Here is a 24,485-nt window from a genome sequence, read left to right as displayed (position 1 = left end):
TATTTCCAGGCTACTCCAAGGAAACCGGATTAGGTCAATTACTAAGAAAGCGTTTTCTGGTCTGGATGCTCTTGAACACCTGTAAGTAGTTGAAAATCACATTGAACCAGACAATTTTTAAAATGTACAATGATGCCAACTTGATGATAACCTTCAAAGGGGGAATATAGCTCAGTGGTAGACCTCCTGCTTTGCACGCCCAAGTTCCCAGTTTCAATCCCAGTTTCAATCTCCAATAAGGGCTGAGAAGAAGGCCCTCTCTGAAACCCTGGGGAGCTGCTGCCTATCAGTGTAGACTGAGCTAGAGAGGGTTTGAGTATGAGACGACTTTCTGTGTTGCAGCATAGGGTCTATAGATGGCATTCCCCTGCCAAATGGCTTTGTATCTAGGAAATATGGTCAAATCATACAACTGGGGTAGCTCAGCTGGTACAGCATGAGACTCTTAATCTTAGGGTCATGGGTTTGAACCCCACATTGGGTCAAAGATTCCTGTTCTGCAGGGCTTGAATGAGATGACCCCCATGGTCCCTTGGAACTCTACAATTCTATGATTTATTATCTTTTAAATGAGCCTCTATGTAGTGGTACTAAATAGGGTACAAGCTGCTTCTTTTTCACATTTTATTTTACCCCAGCCCCGTAGCAGAATGTGAGAATTTGCTTTTACTTTGTTAGCCTTGTGATCCTACATTTTGTCTTTTCCTTTTGTTTCCACCCCCAGAGATCTAAGTAACAATGCCATCATGTCAATTCAAGGAAACACGTTTTCACAAATGAAGAAACTTAAAGAGTTGTAAGTGTCTCTACTTTGCCCCAATGAGACGTGTGTTATGTTTGAATATATCAGATAATCATAGCAATCGACATTGGTAGTAATGACAATGCACTTATTTTGAAAAGCAGTACCTTTAGCAACTTTCTCACGTCGTTGTCGAACAACATAGGGCATAGTTAAGAAAAAAAGTGTTGTGGATCTGAAAAAGGAAATACAGTCGTACCTTGGTTCTGGAATGCCTTGCGACTCGAGAGTTTTGGCTTGCGAACACCGCAAACCCGGAAGTGAGTGTTCCTGTTTGCGAACGTTCTTTTGGAACCCAAACGTCTGGTGTGCCTTCCGATTGGCTGCAGGAAGCTCCTGCAGCCAATCAGAAGCTGTGCCTTGGTTTCTGAATGTTTTAGAAGTCGAGCGGACTTCTGGAACGGCTTCCGTCCGGCTTCCAATGTACCACTGTATGTATTTTGAGGGATACAGCTAAGGCAAGGATAATTCTAGAAGTTCATGCTCAACAAGTAATAATACTCTGGTTTGGTCCTATAAGACAGAAATTATTTCCCCACCTACCTAAAGCAAGGGCACCTCTGAACTATACCCAGGGCTGGATTTAGGTTTAATGGGGCCCTTTGTCAACAACAAATTGTCACTGTTTTTTATGTGTTGAATATATGCTATATGGTAATTTATGGACCCAATAGGTATCTAAAGCCATTTGCACATGCAGAATGTAGGCACCCTATATATAGAAATGAGCAAACCAGTGATATTTTAGGGAACAGGCTAGCCGGGGGGGTGGGGCATTGCTTACATCATAGGAGCCTACACAACAAAAACACTGTTGCTGTATGTAGGTTTTATTTTATTTGTTTTTTATCTTATATTTTGGAAATGTACATCCAGGTTTTTTTTCCCTCTTTCATTTTTTTTGGGGGGGGAGAGAGTGGGGCCCTAAGCTATAGTGGGGCCCTAAGCTATATGCCTGTTCAGCTGCATGTACAGGAAGCAAAGCCAAACCCTTAATCACGCTTGACTCTGCTTAAGTCATTTCCTCCTCCACCATCCTGGTTCTGATACCAGGGAGCCAACACAGGATTTAGCGCAGTGAGGTAAGGTAGGGGAAGGTTTCCTTTCTGTCCCCCTCGTTCTCCTCTAAGGGGAAGGGCCATAAAACATCTGCCTTGCATTCAGAAGGTCCCAGGTTCAATCCCTGGCATCTGTCTGAAACCCTGGGAGCTACTGCCATTCAGTGCGGACAATAATAAACTAGATGGACCAATGGTCTGATTCTGTATAAGGCAGCTTCCTATGTTCGTATAAAAAGTTAATCCTCCTATGCTGGCTTTGTAGCACATCTGGGTAGGTTAGGAGTGAGGCAGGAGGCTTGTGCACACTGCCACACTCGGTTCTTATGTATGTGTTAGACCAGAATGAGCAAGAAGCCTGTAATATGTTCCCTCCAACACATGTACGTCTGATAGCCCATGATACTCACCTTTCCATGAACCTTCCCTGAGGTGTTGAGACTGGCCAGGCTGCAAACGAAATAAATAAATCAGTGCAACGCCGTTGATTTTTGTGATCAGTTTTGGTGCTTAACTTCTCTTCGGGTTTGATTTAATACTGCTTTCCTGCTCTGGAAGCTGTGAAGTTCTGCTCCCTACGAATGGAATCCGCTCCTGTTTCGTTTTATAGGTACCTAAACACGTCTAGCCTTTTGTGCGACTGCCAGCTCAAATGGCTACCCGAGTGGCTGATGGACAACAATTTCCAGGCTTTCGTCAATGCCACTTGTGCCCACCCTCAGATACTAAAAGGGAGGAATGTGCTTGCTGTCAGCCTAGAAGATTTTGTGTGTGGTAAGGTTGTTGTTTTTTGTAATCCTTTTTCATTGAGTCTAGATTGTTTCAGTCCAGATTTAAACAGCTTTAGCTTTATTATCTGAACTGTGAGGGTTAATAGTTTTGTTTGTTTGTTTGTTTAAAATACTCTGTTCATGAGCTCTGCACTACAGATATTTCAAGTTTGTGGTTTTATTTCAGATGGGGAAAGGACAGTTTAGGATTAAGTTTTGTGTACTGCATAGTTGCATATTGTGTGCAAAGGAAGGCTCAGTGGTTTGAGGTGGGAAATGCATATGCTGCTAGGTTTAAAATGTGAATGCCACTTAGGTAAGCATTGTTCTAAATATTTTGGCATGCTGTGAAATGTTTAGACAGATGCATGCTTAGTGTTCTTAAATGCAAAAATGCATTTAGCACCAGTTACAGATAGGTAGCCGTGTTGGTCTGCCGAAGTCGAAACAAAATAAAAAAAATTCCTTCCAGTAGCACCTTAGAGACCAACTAAGTTTGTCATTGGTATGAGCTTTCGTGTGCATGCACGTATCTGAAGAAGAAGTGTGCATGCACACGATAGCTCATACCAATGACAAACTTAGTTGGTCTCTAAGTTGTTACTGGAAGGAATAAATAGCACCTTCATTGTGCAGAGGTTAAGACATTCCGCAGGAGCTTTGTTCACCTACAGAATCCACAAAGTCATCTTTAAGCACAATATTTCATTTTTATGGTCTTTGTGCGCTCCTACATCTAAGAACATTTGAGAGCTCTAACAAAGCTCTAGCATTCCTGGCTCCCATCTCTTAAACTGAAGAGTCAGAGGTGGGACAAAGGCATCCGTTCTATTTTGACCAGGAAGCTCTATTGAGCTCATGATCTATAGGGAATTATTTTCTCACACAGACTCACTTTTCTGTGCTTGCAACTCAGCCCAATTATTCCACCCACCACCCCCAAAATTAGGGAATTCCAATATCTTTTCCAGCTCTAATTCCACTATCAATTTTGTGGGGGCATAGTTTCATTTCTAAAAGAGTAGAAAGAGATTGGACCACAAAACGATGTGTAGGGCTGGGCGGTATCTGGTTTTCAGCATACCCCCAGCTAAACTTCACAATATACTGATATAGCACAATGTCCGAAATAAGGATGGAGTTATGTGGAGACATTGGCTGTCTTCATGGTTTTCCTCAAGTTATGTTTTTGGCATAGCACACACATCATGATTCGCGATATATCACCAGGTCAAAAAAAAAATGAAACCAATATCATAATATGGACTTCAAACTGATTTTCCGAGCACAATTTCCGATCACAATTCAAAGTGTTGGTGTTGACCTTTAAAGCCCTAAATGGCCTCTGTCCTGTATACCTGAAGGAGTGTCTCCACCCCCATAATTCAGCCCGGACACTGAGATCCAGCGCCGAGGGCCTTCTGGCGGTTCCCTCATTGCGAGAAGTGAGGTTACAGGGAACCAGACAGAGAGCCTTCTCAGTAGTGGCACCTGCCCTGTGGAACGCCCTTCCAACATATGTCAAGGAAATAAGCAGCTATCCTATTTTTCAAAGACATCTGAAGGCAGCCCTGTTTAGGGAAGTTTTTTATATTTAATGCTGTATTGTTTTAATATTCTATTGGGAGCCGCCCAGAGTGGCTGGGGAGACTCAGCCAGATGGGCGGGGTACAAATAATAAATTATTATTATTATGGATGATATATCGCCCAGCCCTAATGATGTGGGCACTTTCCTCATTAGACCCTATTGGAAGGCCGCTGCATCACCTCACTCACAGTGAGAAGCTCTTTGCATCTCTCGGTTCACAATGGAAGGGAGGGAGGTTGTCCAACCCTGACAGCCAATGAAATGTGAGCATATTTTAAGGAAGCAGGGAGCCTGTGGTAACAGGAACTGACCAGAAGGAGCAAACAATCTGTCATGCATTGTGGATTTTTGAGGGGTTAACTCTGGTTTATCTTTCTTACAGTGAAAAACACACCAGTGCTGAATAGCAGGGAGGTTCAGCTCTAGGATTTCTGTTATTTATGTGCTGCTCATTGAACCGCTGTCCAAAGTGTTCTTTCATAGCCACAGTTAATGGCCATAGTTGGTGGCCCTAAGCAAACTTGGGCTGAAGCTTTGTACACAGTTAACACTGGCATTAAAAGAAAATGATTTATGAATGCATAACGGGCAGCAGAAATGCAGCTTTTGTAAAAAGCAAAACCTACCATGGCTTGCTCTGAAGTGCTGTAAAATATAACTAATGAAACTGTAGGTCAGAAAGCATAATTGACCTAATTATTAGAGATGGGAAATTAAGCCACAAAAAAATCACTTCTACAAGAAAGAGACATGCTTTCAGCTGAACCAATGTTACAGGCATTCAACTGGGAAGGACCGAAATGCAGTACATTGCAAATATATATGCTAAAGCATCTTTGCAATACAGCTTCTTAATAACTTTTAAAATAAATCCCTCATGTCTAATTGAGAGAGTTACTATTTGAATTAAACTTTCTTTGCATCATATACCAAGAATTGGACAAATATTTGGTTTCTTTAATGGACTAAACAAATTAATTGAATTGAATATAAACACTTTTTGATCTCCATATCCTAGTTACCACGTTAATGTTTCAGTGGGAAATGTTGCTTAAAGATATATTTTCAGTCAAGAAGAATTGTGCTCCTTAATTCTCAGATCTTGCAGCTGAATGACAGTAATTTAAATATTCATCCTTGCATTCATTAAAATGATTGCTCAGCAGGAGAAAAATACCACATGCCTTTCTAAATGTAATGAAAACAACTCTCTCTGTGTGTATGTGGTTTTAGAAGCTAATTCAACATGCCAGGTTAAAGTTCTGGGAAGAAAGGAAGCCAAGGAAACAGAATGAGGGCATTTTAACAAAATGAAAGTGCGTGCTTACCGGTTCCTTTGTCCTTATAATTCAAAATTGATGTAATTTGTACTTCTCCCAGCTATCAAAAGATGATAAATTTAAGACCTAAAGGCAATTTTTCAAAAAAAAAGAAGGTGGTGAAAATGAGATTTAAAATATAACATAATCTTGCTGATCCATGGCTTTACCTGTATATCATTGTTGTGTATGATCCTCATATGATTATGCAATAGAAGTTGTCAGCTGGTATCCCCTGAGCCAAAGCTGCGGAACCCAAAGGTGAAAAGGCAATTTGGAAGTTGCTGCGATTATAAACAATGAAATTTTACACCTGACTTTTAACATGCCACCTCCTACTCCCTTGGCAGAGTGGCGAAGCCAATAGCTGACAAGCGGTGGAAACTGGCAGTACAATCTTAGGCTACTTAGAAACAAGCTCTATTGAGTTCAGTAGGACTCAGCTGTCAGAGGATTGCAGTTGGAATGTAATTCTGCTTTTTGAGTGAAATGCTAAACATTAGTTGATTGGTCAAAACGTTATCGTGTTCAGAGTACAACAATTTCCCGACGGGATTCAGTAGAGCCCCTGTTTATCTTCTTCTCTTAGCCCCACCCAATCCAGCAACGTCCTCTTTCTGTAGACAAGAAACAGAGGATCCATTTGTGTATGTGTGCTGCTTCCTTATTTGGGAAAGGATGGTGCCTTTGACGGACACAGTTTCTGAGATGAACTGAAGTATAGACGAAGTTACTCTGTAGACCTGAGATGGAGAACTAGTGTTGCACCAGATGCTGTTGGCCGGCGTTTGTCCGCAGACAGCTTTCCGGGTCATGTGACCAGTATGACTAAACCACTTCTGGTGCAATGGAACACTGTAACGGAAGCCAGAGTGCACGAAACGCCATTTACCTTCCCGCCGCAGCGGTACCTATTTATCTACTTGCACTGATGTACTTTCGAACCCTTAGGTTGGCAGAAACTGGGACAGAGCAACGGGAGCTCACTCTGTCGTGGGGATTCGACTGCCAATCTTCCGATTGGCAAGCCCAAGAGGCTCAGTGGTTTAGCGTCACCCGCTTCCCCAGCTGTTGGTAAAAGAACCTCCCTCAAGAGTACAATTTAGAACAGGGATGGAGGACCCTGTGGCCCTGCAGATGATGTTGGATTGTAACTCCCATCAGGCCCCAGCCACTGTAGCAAATGGTCAGGTATGATGGGAGTTGGAGTCAAAGGCTCGCCATCCATGATTTAGACTAGGCATCCCCAAACTTCAGCCCTCCAGATGTTTTGGACTACAATTCCCATCTTCCCTGACCCCTGGTCCTGTTAGCTAGGGGTCATAGGAGTTATAGGCCAAAACATCTGGAGGGCCGCAGTTTGGGGATGCCTGATTTAGACTGCTGATTGGAAATCCGCGTCATATCTCTTTTAAGTACTTTATTCTTCCAAACCTATAATTAAAGGTCTGCTCTGGTCTCTCACTTTCGTCTCCGACAAGAAATCATGTGAGCTTATTGCAATTCGTTTCCCCCCCCTTTTGCTCTTATATTCACAGATGATTTTCCGAAGCCACAGATAACTGTACAGCCTGAAACACAGTCAGCAATCAAAGGTTCCAATTTAAGTTTTATATGTTCAGCCGCCAGCAGCAGCGATTCCCCGATGACTTTTGCTTGGAAGAAGGACAATGAATTGCTGCATGATGCTGAAATGGAGAATTACGCACATCTCAGGGCACAGGGCGGCGAAGTGATGGAATATACCACCATTCTTAGGCTGCGCAATGTGGAATTCAGCAACGAGGGGAAATATCAATGTGTTATTTCCAATCACTTTGGGTCATCCTACTCTGTCAAAGCTAAACTCACAGTGAACAGTAAGCATCTTGTGATTACCTGTACATTAAACAAAAATCATATGGTATGTAATCCAAAAGGCATCACCCGAAATATTTGGATACTGGAAGTTGAGGTGCTGTTTGCTGCCTTCTCTGGACACGTGGGGAACAAATGTGAAAGCACATTATATTTGAATGCACCAAAACCATATATAGCTGGGATTCAGTGGGTTGTATCCAACAAAGTTGTCCCAGAATTATCCATGGAGTGAAATGTGAATGAATACGGTCTGTCTAAAATAAGATTAATTCATATATATGTTTTCCTGAGTTGTGTACGTCACAACCTGTTAAACCTCATTTGATTCTTTAGAAATTAGACTGCATTTGGTTCATCAAAGATTCAAAGAATTGACATCCAAGATAACACCCAGTTAAAGAGAACATTCAGTCAAATATTCAAGTAAAATGAAATACATTATCATGGGGGAGAAATTCACACAATTCACACTCCCAGAATTAATGCGTAAACCAGGAGGCAGCAATCATTCAAAATATGCACATCTACAAATTTTGTGATGCCTTTCTCACATCACAGTATGAATGCAAAATGTGCATATCGGCAGGAATTGCATACAGATTTTCATGCAGACTTTTTTATTTTAAAAAAATCTGATAAAGAAACAAGGCACACTGAGAGAAACTGATATTGACAGGTTCATCTATCCCTAAATAAACTAGAGAATCAGCAACAGAATTAATAGCATAGAAAGCAGCTACTTCGTAATGTTATGCTGCTAGTGCTCGGGATGAGGAAATGATTGCCCTGTATGTACTTCCCTGAAACCAGTCCGTATTTCAAAAGCAACTTGCAGATGTTTCCTTCTGAGTTGGGCATTGAAAAATCTAGACCCCAGTTGAGCTGGTAGAGAGCAGGGGAAACAATTGTCCTTGAATCGATGGTGACACCGATTCTACTCACATTGTATGGGCATACTGAAAACCGATCTGTATGCTAACCAATAAGAAAACTCACTTGTATCTTTTTTTGCATCTTCTGTGTTTTTTGTAGTGCTTCCTTCATTTACCAAGATGCCTATGGACCTTACCATCCGTGCAGGGGCGATGGCACGACTGGAATGCGCTGCAGTCGGCCACCCGGTGCCCCAGATCGCTTGGCAGAAAGATGGCGGCACTGACTTTCCCGCAGCACGTGAGAGGCGTATGCATGTGATGCCCGAGGACGATGTCTTCTTTATAGTGGATGTCAAAATCGAAGATACTGGTGTCTACAGCTGCACAGCTCAGAACACTGCTGGGAGCACCTCTGCTAATGCAACATTAACTGTGTTAGGTAAGATAAAACGTGACTGCCAACTGAACACTGGGGGTGCCCCGGTTTGTCTTTGCTTGCTGATAACATGATTAAAGTTTTAGAGATATTTTTGGACTTTGACTCAAATCCCCCCGGTCTAATATCCCTAGTGCTGCAAGATTGTCACTAGAGCACCTGGACTAAAATTGTCTATCAGAAACTTCCCTCTTGTGGTTTATCACCGCAACGGCTACTCACTTTGGGTTTCAATGAAGCAAACAATTTGTCAGCGCCTAAACGATATCAGCGCCTAAATGAAGGGACGCGGGTAGCCTAGGGCTTGCTGATCAGAAGGTCGGCGGTTCGAATCCCCGCGTCGGGGTGAGCTCCCGTTGCTCAGTCCCAGCTCCTGCCAACCTAGCAGTTCGAAAGCACACCAAAGTGCAATAGGTACCGCTCCAAGTGGGAAGGTAAACGGCGTTTCCATGTGCTGCTCTGGTTCGCGGCTTTGTCATGCTGGCCACATGACCTGGAAGCTCCCTCGGCCAATAACGCGAGATGAGCGCCGCAACCCCAGAGTCGGTCACGACTGGACCTAATGGTCGGGGGTCCCTTTACCTTTACCTAAATGATACCGAGCGTCGGAACAACTTGGCCACAATATGGAAATATTGCCCATGGTATGACTATTTTCCACCTTCCCATTTTGACTCTCTGGCACCCTATCTGCATAACCTAGCAATTCTAAAATATAGACGCGCTTTTACTCTTGCAAGATTGAATATATTGCCCTTGGCTGTACTTGAGGGACGATTCCAACAGATTCTACACGAAAAACGCTTATGCCCCTGTGGATATGGCAGTATCACATTGGTGGTGCATGCCCTCCTGGCTTGCACTCTTTATAAAGACTTGAGGAATGAGATCATCACCCCTCTTTTATTGTCCATTCCAGGTTGCCCAGCCACTGCCACAGTGTCCTTTCTCTTGGCAGATAAAGATCAGCAGGTGACAGCAAAGGTTGCAAGGTTTTTAGATGGGGCAATCACAATAAGATCCACTATTTGACTATTGATTCAAAACCCTAAAATATATTTTATATAATTGACTTTTTACTTCTATATCATATTGTTGTTGTTTTTATTGCTGATGGCTGACGCAAATAAAGATTCATTCTTGGTAACATTCATATATTTGCTCCCCCCCCCCTTCCCACTTTCCTTCAGAAACGCCCTCGTTTTTGAGGCCTTTGCTGGACCGGACGGTGACGAAAGGTGAAACGGCCGTCTTGCAGTGCATTGCCGGTGGTAGCCCCCCGCCTCGGCTCAACTGGACCAAAGATGACAGCACTCTGATGGTGACCGAGAGGCATTTCTTTGCTGCAGGAAACCAGTTGCTGATCATTGTGGACACAGACTTTGAAGACGCTGGGAAGTACACGTGCGAAATGTCTAATACTCTTGGGACAGAGAGAGGCAACATCCGCCTCAGCGTCATTCCCACGCCAACCTGTGACTCTCCTCAGAACGCTGCCCCGTCTTTGGACGATGATGGATGGGCCACTGTGGGCGTTGTGATCATAGCTGTGGTATGCTGTGTGGTGGGCACTTCCCTCGTGTGGGTGGTCATCATATACCACACAAGAAGGAGAAATGAAGATTGCAGCATCACAAACACAGGTGTGTAAACTGAAACTTGGCACCGGAAGAGCAGACTGAAATATGTTTGTGGTTAACCTACCGAGGTTTTTCTTCCAGGCTTATTTGTGTCTCTTGACTCCGATTCAGAAGAGCGAATAGCTTTTCAAATAACATCCCTCTGTTGCTCATTAGCCTTAAACTGTGGCAAAGAATCTCGATGCTGATAGCTCCGTGTGTTTGCTTAAATCGCAGATGAGACAAATCTGCCTGCTGATATTCCAAGCTATCTGTCATCCCAGGGAACTCTAGCTGAAAGGCAAGATGGATATGGGTCATTGGAGAATGGAAGTCAACATCATTTTGTATCTTCATCCTCATCCATGGGAGGATATTTCTTACAACAAAGAGACAGCAGCGGTAAGCATTCAGAATGTTGAAATGTACCATCCAAAAGCTAGCGATCCAATCACTATTGTCCTTAATTCATGGAGGGTAGCTTCTTCGACAGATAGACTCTGTTGATGAGAAAATGGTCAACTCATGGCTATGATCCCTTAAAGGGTATTGGAATATCAAAACACTTGCCATCTTTTAGCATTTTGTAGTAGATCATCGGTGTATACAGATGCAAATTCAGATGTTTTTATCCTGCTGAGGAGTGCTTCCAGGAAATGGCTTGGAGGTTTTTCCTGTGCATTTTATTTCATTTTTATTTTCCACCTGGAGCCAAGCTTTTCAACCACTGGCCAAGGACATCAATTGTGATCTGAATGCTACCAAGTGTCTTCAGCAATAGAGTCAGCTGAGACCTTTCTGTCTTGACAGGATAAGTTCTGTTTTTCCCCATTCCCCAGCAGAGGCGCTTTTGTCCAAGTTAGTACTTTCCCTAGTCTTCCATATCCAGAAGGCAAAGTCTGTATCCACTGGCTCTTTCTGTGAGATGCAACAGAAGGACATGGTGTGTGACACTCTATGGCCACACCATGGCAACCATATTTTGTGCCACACTTAACGCTCTAGATCAGAGGTGGGGAGACTGTGCCCCCCCCCCAGGGGCACCTGAAGGCAACCCTGTTTAGGGAAGTTTTTAATGTTTGATGTTTTATCATGTTTTTAATATTCTGTTGGGAGCTGCCCAGAGTGGCCAGGGAAACCCAGCCAGACGGGCAGGGTATAAACAATACAGCCGTATCTCGTTTTGCGGCCGGGATCTGTTCCGGAGCCCCAGCCGCTAGCTGAAAAGAATGCAGGGCAAAGTGCTGCATCTGCCCACCCACAGGGAGCGGTTTGTGCTTCTGCACATGCGCGAGTGGCAAACCCAGAAGTAAAACCCGTTCCGGTACATCCGGGTTTGCTGCGGACATTCACTGGAATGGACGCTAGACAAGGTGGACGTTCATGGGGGTATTACTGTATATTATTATTATTATTATTATTATTATTATTATTTATTAGTCTGGTCTTGCAACTCCCATCAGCCTCAACTAATGATCGGAGATGATGGGACAACAGATTGTGGACCACAGATTTCCCGCCCTTGCTCTAGCTCTCGTTGTTGACAAGTGCACCTAACTTGACAAGGAACATTACGACAGTGACCCTGGCAATGACTGTGATCTAGAGGGCTACACAGCCAGTTCTTTGTAAGGAATGTTGTTAGGAGATCCTCTCCACCACCACCCTGCCCAAGCAGCAGCTTTTCCAAAACCTTTTGACAAGCTACTTACAGAATTTAGGGATGTTTTTACAGAAAGCTGAGATGACCCACTGTGTGGTCAGTGCTACACCGTCTAAATGGACACTGTGGATCTGGATGTTTTGGGTGCACAGCTCTCAACACTGGAAACCACTAACACTGGAAAATCTCAAAAAGTTCTCAAATTTGTATGATATCTGGGACTTTTGGGTGAAGCGTGGACTCGAAATATACTTAATAAAGAAATAAACGAGTGCCTCAAAATAAATACTGGTTTGAAATCAATAAAAAAATTATTCACTGCATAGCTTTTTTATATTATGTATTCATATATGAATGTTAAGGGATCCTGACCTATACACCATTTCTGTTTTGAAGGAATTTGTCATGCAGATAACTGCAGCGAAAATGACTTGGACGCTGTAACGGATCCATTCTTATGTCATTATCTGGGAACTTCAGGAAGTATATATTTGAAAAGCAATATATGTGGCCCAGATATGTTTGACGTATACCACACAGGTGATCTTCATTACATATGTATATATAAAATAGTTTGCTGCATTTCATTGTCTCTTTTTGAAGGCTCTCTTTGCTTCGTGAAGCTAACGAAACCTTGTTTTTGGTTTATGCTGTTTGTTTAAGGCTGCAATCCAGAGGAAAGGACAGTGTGTGCGGACCTGTATGACTCAAGCTGCTTGAAGAAAAAGGAATGCTACCCTTATCCCCACCCGCCTGAAGATCCTTTTGACCAGTATATCAGCATTTCTGGAATATACCCTCCAAGTAGCAAATTGCTCCCCTCTGCTTACACTCAGCGTGAAGACAGTGGAACAAAAAGCTTGCACCTGAATTTGGATGCGTGTGAATTTAGCAGAAACCAAGAGCTGCCTCCCCTTACTACAAGCGGCGCTTTCATGGGTATGCTTTCAATGGTTAAAATAGCTTTTAAAAAGCAAATAAATGTGAACCATGGGCATGCAGTCCCCATTTCAACGTTGGGTCGGGAAATCCAACATTCAGCACCCATTTGCACACAGAATTCCCCAACCAGCTGGCGATAGTGTTGAATGAAAATCTGCAGCCACATGTGTACAGCCTCTGGCTAAACTCAGGGAGCTGACTATTTTAAAAATGCACCTTGTTACAGTACTTGCTTCAACATTTAACTGTGTCAAAAGGCAGAGGTAGAAAGGTGAATCTGATTTAATTACATTTCATTGGTCTGTGGGGTGGCCTCTTGTCCCTTCTTAACGGAGAGCAGTTGACAAACATATTTTCTCTGTGTGTTTTTCAGGAACATTTGGAAAACCTATATGGAGACATCAGCTTGATTCCTTCTCAAGTTGTAGGCAGCCTTCAATTTGGCAGCCAAACGCTTCTCAAAATCATCCTCATGAATCATTGAATTTTGACTCAGAGTCTGAGGATGATAACAGAAAGGACCGGACGTTTCATGAAGGGGACAGTGGCAATTGTATATACGGACACGCTGCTGAAAATTTTAGGACTCCTGCTTTTCGGTTCTCTGAGTTGGATACATAGCTCCCCCTCTGCCCTGCAAGCTGATTTATGAACCAAAGGAATATACTACCTCAAAGTGGACATTATTTAAAAAAGGAGAGGAAAGAAGACACTCCATACTTGTTTTTTATTAGAGCTATGATTCAAAGAAAGGAAGAAAGAAATACATTTTTTTATACAGATGCAGTTTTATTGCCAAAACATTATACATTTTTATGCAGATTATACATTCCTTATAGAATATATTTCTAATAATTTTATAGCTTTGTTTTAACTGAATGGTACCTTTTTGTAAATTAACGGTGTGAATAATAACTATGCATTTGTTACTAAGACAGATTTCATTTTGTTGAAATGGGTGCTAAAGTGTTCTAAAGGAATACCAACATATGTACAAGTTTTGCTTCCAAGGTGTGTGTGCGCGCACGCATGCGTGCATTTAATGGTCATTCCAAAGTTATAAGCAGGTAAAATGGTCATATTTCCATATCACTTTTTAATACATTGGGCTGCCTTGTGCACTTGAAGCACTGTAATAAAAAGAAAAATACAACCAGCTTTTTATGTTCAGAGAAATGAAAAAGCCGTTTCCCTCCTCCAGCCATCTTTTCACCAATTTGTACAGTGCATAAGCGCCCATAGCAAAATATTTGGCATCTGAACAAAGGCACTTGCAAGTCTCCTTTTCCAGATAGTGTTCATTATTTTACTTGAGCTGCTACTTTTGATTTAGGCAGTTTCGCTAATGTGCATCACAGTTCTGCAGAGCAAAATGAGCAACAGCATATTCAAACCCACCATACCTTGGCCTCATTCCCAGTTGTCTGTAGAGCTTTGCACATGCAAAGGAACAGCTCATCCACATGTGATGCATTCCTTAAGGCAAACATGTTTGATTTGTAAGAATCTTGGTGCCACTTGAGTCACTGGAAAACGTTCCCAAACAAATATGAGTTAATCATTTTATGCTTCTTATTTTACCATTTCAGTTTCCCAAACAAAATCATGTCTAAAAATCTACCAATATCCTTTTTTCTTTTCTTTTTTTGCCGAAGATCGAAAAATAATTTAAAACCCTGTTTATCATGTCATTCAACAGTCTGTTAAGCCTGCTTTATGAAAGCATACCCCAATAAAGTATTTTCATAACACTTTCAGAAGGTTACCTGCCTAGGAACGGAACAAAGCTTACAACTGGTGAAGTCTTCTAATTGTAAAGAAGTAACTGGGAACATTACTTCTTATGTATCCTCACTCGAAAACAACAAAAGGCACCCTGCTCTGTTTGAGCCAAAACACTCTGATGGGCAAAGTATTTGTGGTGGGGCTACACTGCACATATCCAAACACTTTCGTCGTCAGTCGCTGTCAGTTCAGACTCCAAAGCTGTACAGTGGTACCTCTGGTTACGGATTTAATTAATTAAAAATCCATAACTAAAGGCACCACTTCTGCACACACGCCAGGCATGATAGAGCACTTCTGTGCATGTGTGGGCGGCGAAACCTGGAAGTATACCCAAACCTGGAGGTTATGCAACACAAGGTACCACTGTATATGGGAAGTTAGACTGTTTTGCCCTGATGTACTTCCCTTAACACTTGCTTATGTTGAATCACATTTGCCATTTCAATCCTTGTCCACCCAGTTTGGGAAGACCCAGAACAGTTTTGATGTCCACAGTGCATTCCAGGTTACAAGTTAAAAACCACAGGTCCCAATACCTGTGGGGAAACTACCTTTCCACAAACCGAAAGGGCAAAAGCACAGGGTTTTGAAGGTGATGATGATCAGCTGGTCCCTTTTGGTAGGGAGCTGCATCTTTACTTGCCCAACATTGAGATCATACAGGACAGGTGGGCATAGCTTGGCTTAAGCAACCTCATGGACCAAACGATGCCTTCATTTGGCCTGTAGGCCAGAGATTCTTTGGTGCTACTCAAGAGACTAAGCTACTTCCTACTACCTGACAGTTAAGTTCAGTCGCGAACAACTCTGGGGTTGTGGTGCTCATCTCGCTTTACTGGCCGAGGGAGCTGACATTTGTCCGCAGTTTTTCCTGGTCATGTGGCCAGCATGACTAAGCCACTTCTGGCAAAACCAGAGCAGCGCACGGAAACGCCGTTTACTTTCCCGCCGGAGCAGTACCTATTTATCTACTTGCACTTTGACGTGCTTTCAAACTGCTAGGTTGGCAGGAGCTGGGACCGAGCAATGGGAGCTCACCCCGTCACGGGGATTCGAACCGCCGACCTTCCGATCAGCAAGCTCTAGGCTCAGTGGTTTATACCACAGCACCACCCGTGTCCCTGTGTATAGTGCGTTAAGGGGGACTCAAAATATTTTTCAAGCTGTGTGAGATGATTTTCATCACCTCCAAATATACACACAGTAGAGGGCTTACTTGAAAATGTTCTCTACTCTCCCTGCATGTGCAAAGTTCATGTATTACAGAGAAGCCATTGTATTTGCAGCCCTATATTAAGTGGATGTTATCCATGTATTACTCTAAAGTAAAGCGGGGATGGCTGACCTGTGGTCTCCAGAATCAGGCATCCCCAAACTTTGGCCCTCCAGATGTTTTGGCCTACAACTCCCATGATCCCTAGCTAACAGGACCAGTGGTCAGGGATGATGGGAATTGTAGTCCAAAACATCTGGAGGGCCAAAGTTTGGGGATGCCTGCTCCAGATACTGCTGAACTACAATTTCTAACCATTGACCATGGTAGCTGCAGTTGATAGGAATTGGAGGCCAACTTATGGAGGAATCACATGATTCCCTTTTCTCTTAAAGACACATATTTAAGTATTCAGTTAAATGGTACAATTCATCTAGACCAGGTTTAAAGTGGGGGAACCCCGCAACCACGCCATTTTTAAGCAAAAAAGGGAGTGGTAAGAAATGTATGTCAAGGTATCGAAAGCCTAATTTACCCTCCCCCATCTGTGTTCATAACTCGAGGGCTCCTGAAAGTTGTGAATCCTCATCTCAACAATGTGCTTAAACCCATGTGGCTCCCTGTAGGCTAATATCATGAGTCTCTTTTAAAAAAACACAAAAAAAACCTTCACTTTGAAGGTGCAAATTTATATTGTTGTCAGACTTTTTAAAGCTTAATTGAAAGCAGCTGTTGGAACAGAACTCTGTAGGCTGCATCTTTCAGAGAGTAAGTCTGGAGCAAAAGGTCCTTTCCCCTCCCCATTGCCCCTCCCAGTGAAGTCAAAGCTCTGTCTTTTTCTCCCCATCCAGGAACCTGGCATCCAGATTGCAGTGTAATTTCCCTCTTTAATTTCAGCCCTAGCATTGGAGACAGGAAGCTAATCCATCTTCAGTCACCGGTGGTCTTAACTGTACAGAATGGATTTTTCATGCTTTTGTTTATCAAATTGCCAGGTTTTCTGACTGTTATTGTTAATTTGTCTTCATTGTTGCCAGATGTGGTTATGTGGTGGCAGACACTGATATCAGCATTTGGGGATAATTAACGGTGTTTTGAGAGAAATTAATTTTTCCAGGGTTAGACACACAGCTCCGAGACAGTAATGTAAGAAACCCTAAATTAGATTTGCTTGCTAGTGGTGCGATCCTATACTCACTTTCCTGAGAGTAAGCCTATTATTCATTGGATGCTCATACTCAACAATTTTCAATACTTCTATCTAGATTTACACTAATGAGAGTTTAATTTTACAGACAGACTAAAGATTTACACTAACGAGAGTTTAATTTTACAGACAGGCTAAAGAGCTAAAGATCCGCAGAGTGAGATGTGTATGGATAGGCAGACTTTTGGATTCTTTCCCTCTTCTTCCTAGAAGAGGGCTTTCAACAAGTTGGCTTTCCAATCCTGGGAAATTCCAGAAAAGGATAGAAAGAATTGACACCAAACCAAAATAGAGGAGGGTGGGACCCTAACAAGTGTGAAATTCTGCTTTTCATATTAGGGCTTTACATCTTGTCAGAAGGCCCAGTCTACCCAAAGTTGGGCACCTCTGATTTCCATTGATTTTAAGTAGAGTAAATAGGCATATACTGTACTTAAAATCTCCTATTAACCTCAATGGGCCTTAATGATGCTTAAGTGTATCATGCTGTTAAGCATATTGCAACGCTTTCAGCTAATAGAGGAGCTCCAGTTTCAATTGTCAACTCCCAATTGCTGGACACTGAGGACCTCTTAAGATGTCTTACAGATGGAATTCCTGAGTTAAAAAAAAAAACATTTGCTGCTTATGTTGGCTGTGAAGGTTGCCTCTGGACAAATACACTGTTTGTGCACATTTTGAAAGGAAGAACTATTATTTCCTCACAAGGCACCCTTCATTCTGATTTGTGCCTGTATGTAGGAACCAGTTCCAGAGTACATGTTGCCACACATTGATTTTTGAAGGTAGAAACATTACAAAAAATATATTTTTAGTTTGCTTCCACGCACAATTTCTAGCACCTGAGTTTTATTAGTTAGAAAGAGTCTAAATGGTTGACCTTGACACTCTGCGCTCATGGAACGCAGAGCTGTGCTGTGCTATTTTTCCGTCTGACACAGATATCGAATAAAGTTTGTAGCTTGATATTCATACAGGTGTAGCACAGGTGATAGGACACGAGTTTGAAATGACATAATGTTTCATCAGAAGCTCTTTTCTTTCAATTTAAATCCGTTGCTTCAGGCTCTACCCTCTGGAGCAGAACAGAAAACAAGGTTGCTCCCATCATCTGCTTTAATATCACCTCTCAGTCTTCTGCCAGCTAAACATCCCTCAGCCATTCCTCATAAGGCTTGGTCTCCAGACCTTTTATTATCTTCTTCACCCTCCTCTGCATACATTCCAGCTTCTCAATATCCTTCTTACATTGTGGCACCCAGAACAGGACACAGTACACAGGTGGGGGTCTAACTATGGCAGCAAAGAGTGGAACTATCACTTCCCTTGATCTGGATATTATACTTCTGTGGATGCAGCCTAGAATTTCATTAGCTTTACTGGACACTTCTTAGAAAGAAAAGCCTTCATTTTTTGTTGTTTGTTGCTGCTTTGATTTGTGTGCATCTGTATATTATCAAAAATTAAACCAGTGTGCTCATTGAGCCCCACCTGTTAAAATAATTACGTTCACCCTAGGCTGCATATTTTGTGTGTGTATTTTTCAGGGAGGACCTAAATTCAATTTATTTTCCCCAACAGATGTTTTATACAACTAGTGTGTGACATTTCTAAAGCCACAATCCTACACTTGTGATTCTGGAGTAAGTCTCAATGAATTTGTTGGATAGGCAAGCATAGGACTACAGTTTAGAAAAGGATGGGCTTTGCTTTTAGACCTCTTCAGCCACATTTTCCTGATATGCACTTGTAAGCATGCTGCTTTTTCTAGTTCTGTGTGTTCCTCAATGCGATGTGGCAGGAATATTTTCTGAAACAGTAGGGTCCAATACAGGGATGAGTTCCTATCCCTTCCCCCCATGATTTTTTTTTTTAAACAGATGTTGCCGTAAATCACTTACAGAACTGACAGCGTTTGGGCTGCATGACAAACGTTCCATAATAATGCAGCCCGATAAAAATGTGGAATTTCTGAGGTTACTACTTGTAATGCTTTTGGTGCCGTTGTAAATTCCCAGCTGTGTCAGCGTAGGTGGAAAGCAAGTCATAAATAAAAAGTGTGTAGAGAGATCTCTTCCTATGAGCCAAATTCCATGACTTCATTCAACTACTTTAAAAAAAAAATCTGATAAAGTCATTAGCATTATCTTAATTACATTTTTGTGTTAGAAATGGTCTACAATGTATATTGGGCATCTGATGAGCATAAATACTGCGCTGCTTAGAAACATACATGCATGGAAAAGAGACCGGGGAAGACTGGTGTCCCAGCAAGAAATCTTAATGATAACATATAAACAAGAGCTTTGTATATTTTGATAGGAGGGACAGGGAGGTTGTGAGAATCCAACAGATAAGGAAGGGGGGAAACTCTGCAATTGTCTGGCTTTAATGTGCTAAGTGTCATTGATAATTCTAGGATAATAATAGCTTGGTTTAACCTGCCAAGCATTTTATGGGAATTATATACAGCAGGACGAAGGAAATGGGTAAAGTTTTGAATTTGGTTTATGTAGTAAGGAACAGTGCCGGATTTACGTATAAGCTAGACAAGCTATAGCTTAGGGCAGGCTTCCTCAACCCTAGCCCTCCAGATGTTTATGGCCTACAACTCACATGATCCCTAGCTAGCAGGACCAGTGGTCAGGGATGATGGGAACTGTAGTCTCAAACTTCTGGAGGGCCGAGGTTGAGGAAGACTGGCTTAGGGTCCCACTCTCTTGTAAGCCTCAAAAAAAAATAAAAAAAAATAACAGGATGTAGATTTCAAAAATATAAGATAAAAAACAAAATAAAACGTACATACAGCAACAGTATTTTGTGCTGTGTAGGCTCCTATGATGTAATGCCAATGTGTTTGCATTAAGTTTGTTCTGAATAAAAAATAATTTTAAGTTAGAGCTTAATAATTAGTTTACTATTAATATACTTCTTCATTGCATTTCACTATTAATATACTTCTTCATTGTATTTCAGTTCAACAATTACTTTGATAAAATACATATTTTCTTATGTGCAAATGGCTTTCGATACCTATTATGGTAGGTCCATAAATTACCATAAAGCATATATTCAACACAAAAACAGCGGCAATTTATTGCTGACAAAGGACGGCTGGACATATAAAGGGCCCCATTACCTTCAGTAGCTTAGGGCCTCATCAAACCTACATCCGGTCCTGGTATGGAATAACTAAAACAAGACTGTGTTTTGGCAGTGCCCATGCTGTCATATCAGAGGTTTTTCAAGCTTTGAGACCTGTGAGCACATTTCAAGTGCTGTTGGGTTGTTGTTTTTATTTTGATTATGCATTTTGTGGTTTTATATTTAGATTTTATTCTGTGAACCACCCTGAGACTTTCAGAATAATAATAATAATAATAATAATAATAATAATAATAATAATAATACTATGTGGGCACCAGTCACAACATGGTTGCTCTTTGAATGGGCGGGGGGCTGGTTTATGTAGTGGGAAACTGGTGAAGCTTATATTAAACTGGTTCTGAATCCAAATTGGTGTCAGCATGGCTTGAAATTTGATAGGAAGAACCGGATGCACAAATACAGGAAAGGTGACTGCTTGCTTGACGGCATTACCTGTGAATGTATTTGTTCACCATTACAGTGGTACCTCGGTTTACAAACACAATTGGTTCTGGAAGTCCGTACTTAACCTGAAGCGTACTCAACCTGAAGCGAACTTTCCCATTGAAAGTAATGGAAAGTGGATTCATCTGTTCCAGATGGTCCACAGAGTACTTAAACTGAAGCGTACTTAACCTGAAGCGAACTTTCCCATTGAAAGTAATGGAAAGTGGATTAATCTGTTCCAGATAGGTCCACGGAGTACTTAAACTGAAAACACTCAAACCGAGGTGTACTTAAACCGAGGTATGACTGTACTTATAAAGGCATTTCTAAACCAGCAGCTCATTATAATGAAATATTGTGGAAGTGTTTCCTCAAATTAAAGCAACATCTACAATCACCTTTCATTTTGCAAATGGACAGGATCAAGTGATCCAACAAGGAATTCAGTTAAGTGCGTTCTCTAAACACTCCTGACATAACAAAACAAAAAAAATTCAGCAAACAATGGAACAGATCAGGATTTGCAAGTGCCTGTTTAATTTCAACAGGAAGTGTATCCCAAAGGTTAGTGCTACTGTTCTAAAAGCTGTAGTTCCAGCAGAAGCTGCTAATAGTGGCATGGGGGGGGGCAGGGGCAATTGCCTCAGGCACAAAATTGTTAGGGGGTGCAAAAATTCAACACCAGGTGCTGCCTCAATACAGTTGTGCACTTCCGTCATTGGGCTCCATTGAAAACGGCTTCTCCTTGCAAATCAGGAAGTGACCTCTTCAGACAACAGAATGACTCTTCTTATCTCTCTGGCTGCAATCTCTGCTAGGCAGTTGAATGTGCAAGCGTACTCCATCCATTTTCCTCTCTCCCATCCATCCCTCTGCACGCTCCGGACAAGGGCAACACACGCTACACCACTGACTGCTAAACAAACACCTGTGAGACAGTCAAGAGAGCTTCTCCACATGATGACAATGACCTGGCTGGTCACTAGCACTAATACATTGAACTTAAAAAGTTCCCTCCAGCAGCACCTTAGAGACCAACTAAGTTTGTCATTGGTATGAGCTTTCGTGTGCATGCACACTTCTTCAGATACACACGAAAGCTCATACCAATGTCAAACTTAGTTGATCTCTAAGGTGCTGCTGGAAGGAATTTTTTTATTTTGTTTTGACTACATCAGACCAACATGGCTATCTACCTGTAACTAAAACATTGAACTTAGCTCAGGAATGTCATGTTGGCTGATGTCATGTTGCTGATGCAGACATTTAAAGCAGTAACAGACCACTTTAAACAGTAATGGGTTCCACAAAAGAATCCCATGAACTGTTGTTAGTTAAAGGTGGAGAGATTTGTCAGCTACAATTCCAAGAGTTCTCTGGGAAAGGAGGATTGATTGTTAAACCCTGTCAAAACTGTAGCTCCATGAGGGGAATAGGTGTTTCATAACAACTCTCAGCATTCTCGGTTCTCAAGATGTTTTGGGGAAAGCCAAGTGGTATGATGCAGCTTCAAATGTACAGTGTGGATGGGACCTAAGACTTCCAACAACGAATTTACCCCCATTATGGGCATTCAGTCGATTCCACCAAGATGCATGCATTAGATGTTTCCCCCTACATCAGAAATGCACACCTCTCTGAACTTTACCTGTCAGTTACACTGCCAGCGAACTTCTGAGATGTCCTCATTTGGGCCAGGCAATTGCAAAAACAAACAAACAACAACTTAATAATTTCTGTTTGCTTTTTAAACAACTAAAGTCCGTCACCTTCCATTCCTCCTCTATATTCCTGAATATTCAGGGAGGCGCATTGGCTGAATACAAATTACCAGCTTACCGTCTGAGAAACGAGGAGAGGCTTGCCAGTTTTAAAAAATGTCTGCTAAGCTCAGCACTGTCGATGACTGTGGGTGGTCTTGTGGTTTTCCGTAGTTGTAGTATGCCACGAGTTGCTGTTCCTGTTCCTCGGGTTGCCCACATGTTGTGCTACTGCGGAGCTGGGGTGTTCGTTCTACTTACCCTTTCATGCATTTCTATGGTGTTTTTACTGTTTCTTCATTTACAGAAGCGGGTGGTTTGTTCTGTTCCTACGTCTTAACATGTTAACACGTTTGGGTAATGGTGTTGATTGCATTAGTTTCCAAATGCGTAGGTGTGATGGAAAGCCCAGGAAAAGCAGTGCAGGTGGAATTCCGCCAGAGTGGAATATGCTGAGCTAGAGCTTCACTGTGATTGGTGGCAGGTACAGTTAGCCAGAAGGAGGGTGGGGACAGGCCTTTGTTCATGGCATTGGGCTGGGAAAACAGTATAACATCTGAGGTGTGGAAAGTCCACCCTGATATTTTCAGCCAGAGAAGGCAGTCTCTGAGCTTGGGGGCTAGATTGAAAGACAGTGGTTATTGTTTTTCAAGGGGTATACAGACATGAGAAAGCTGAATTCTGGAAGAAGAGAAGTGGAGTTCTGAGGGAACTCCCAATGCCGTAGGAAGGGAATAGATTTCCTAGTGAGAGAAGAATCATCCCAAACCACTTAGAAAGGGAGTGTGCACTGATCTCCCTGGTCTAATATACTGAGCCATAGCGCTATTTTCTAGCTTTTCTAGGTTTGGGATTTTTCTAGAAAAAGAGAGGTTTCAGAACTCACCGTGAATGCCGCTCTTGTTGTCTTATAATGGCAATGGCGCCCACCGGAGAAGTGTCGGAACTGAGTTTTGGCGAGTTCCAGCTAAAAGAAATAAACCTTGCTGACTCCAATAGAGGAGCCTCAGGTGTGAGATTTCTAAAGGTGGGGGGTCAGAAGGACAATAGGCAGATTAATACTAGCCTGACAGAAAGTACCAGCCTTTTTCAGAACCCACAAGATATTGAAACCTAAGCTGGAACATCTCTGTGATAAGTTTAAGTAACCAAAGTAAATCTAATGTGTGCACTTACCATCTTATTGAAAAGTCTGTGACATCTGCTGAGTTTGGTGTATACACTTTGCCGATTCTTCGAAGGTCTCTAACTATGGCTTGATTTAAATGGTGTCGTTGTGCTTGATTTAAATGGTGTTCTTGTAAACAACACAAAGGATAAGAAAAAGCAACATTCATTGGCTGCAGGAAATAATTCTGCCTCTTTTATAGATATCCTTGTTAATTTGAGAACAGAAGCAAACATGTTCTTCTTGCCTTCTTCTTCTTCTTTTTTGAAAAAAGGTGTACAGATAATTTTTATTGGTAGCAGCTTGGTTTTTGTGGATAACCAGCAATTTATTACCAAGTTTAGGCCTTATTGCTTTTTCCAGGTTGTGGAAACCTATTTCCTTCATGCATAACACTTTTTAATTCATCACCTCCTGAGAACACTTAAGCAACTGTGATTCAATTAAAGCCATGTTCAGTGGATGTGCCTGTGTTTCACCCTTGGCTGATAAAAGAAAAAGATGCTATATTTTAGAATTATTGATTGACTTCTCTGTATTTATGACTCCAGTCAAAATCTTTAATGATTGCTTTAAACTGTTGTGTATGTGGTGTGCTGATCTCACAGAAGAAGCTCCAGGTGCAATCCATATTTGTCTCAGAGCTTAGCAATGCACCTTCCTTTTTTTAAAAAAAATGTGCTAAATAAGTTAGAACTGTGCTAAACGTTGGCAAAGAAATGCTCGTGAAATGACAGTCCTTATAGCTTATGATGATAGCCAATGATAGCCATACTCAGGGTAGACCCATTGGATTAAAATGATTTGTTACATAGTCCCAC

General features: G+C 42.0%; 1 protein-coding gene and 1 long non-coding RNA gene across 2 annotated transcripts in view; one reads left to right on the top strand and one right to left on the bottom strand.

Annotated features, from left to right (window-relative positions):
• LRIG3 (leucine rich repeats and immunoglobulin like domains 3) overlaps nt 1–14,685 on the top strand; it is a 60,113-nt gene extending 45,428 nt beyond the window's left edge. The window contains exons 10-19 of the mRNA XM_035127224.3: nt 10–81; nt 725–796; nt 2,471–2,634; nt 7,078–7,398; nt 8,432–8,713; nt 9,901–10,353; nt 10,567–10,731; nt 12,389–12,532; nt 12,656–12,931; nt 13,308–14,685. Coding sequence (XP_034983115.3) covers nt 10–81; nt 725–796; nt 2,471–2,634; nt 7,078–7,398; nt 8,432–8,713; nt 9,901–10,353; nt 10,567–10,731; nt 12,389–12,532; nt 12,656–12,931; nt 13,308–13,555 — 2,197 coding nt within the window. The 3' untranslated portion in view covers nt 13,556–14,685. The remainder of the gene's footprint in view (nt 1–9; nt 82–724; nt 797–2,470; nt 2,635–7,077; nt 7,399–8,431; nt 8,714–9,900; nt 10,354–10,566; nt 10,732–12,388; nt 12,533–12,655; nt 12,932–13,307) is intronic.
• On the bottom strand, nt 2,179–23,747 carry LOC148684572 (uncharacterized). Its single transcript, XR_015945938.1, has 3 exons — nt 23,673–23,747; nt 5,549–5,626; nt 2,179–2,310 (listed from the first exon to the last, which is right to left on the bottom strand). It is a non-coding gene; the product is annotated as an uncharacterized LOC148684572 (long non-coding RNA).
• Nucleotides 23,748–24,485: the final 738 nt, after the last annotated feature.

The sequence above is a fragment of the Zootoca vivipara genome, chromosome 9 (genome assembly GCF_965207765.1).
Source record: "Zootoca vivipara chromosome 9, rZooViv2.hap1.1, whole genome shotgun sequence".
In the NCBI taxonomy this organism is placed as follows: domain Eukaryota; kingdom Metazoa; phylum Chordata; class Lepidosauria; order Squamata; family Lacertidae; genus Zootoca; species Zootoca vivipara.
The sequence above is the reverse complement of the archived record's forward strand: the minus strand, read 5'-3'. Positions and strand labels throughout refer to the sequence as shown.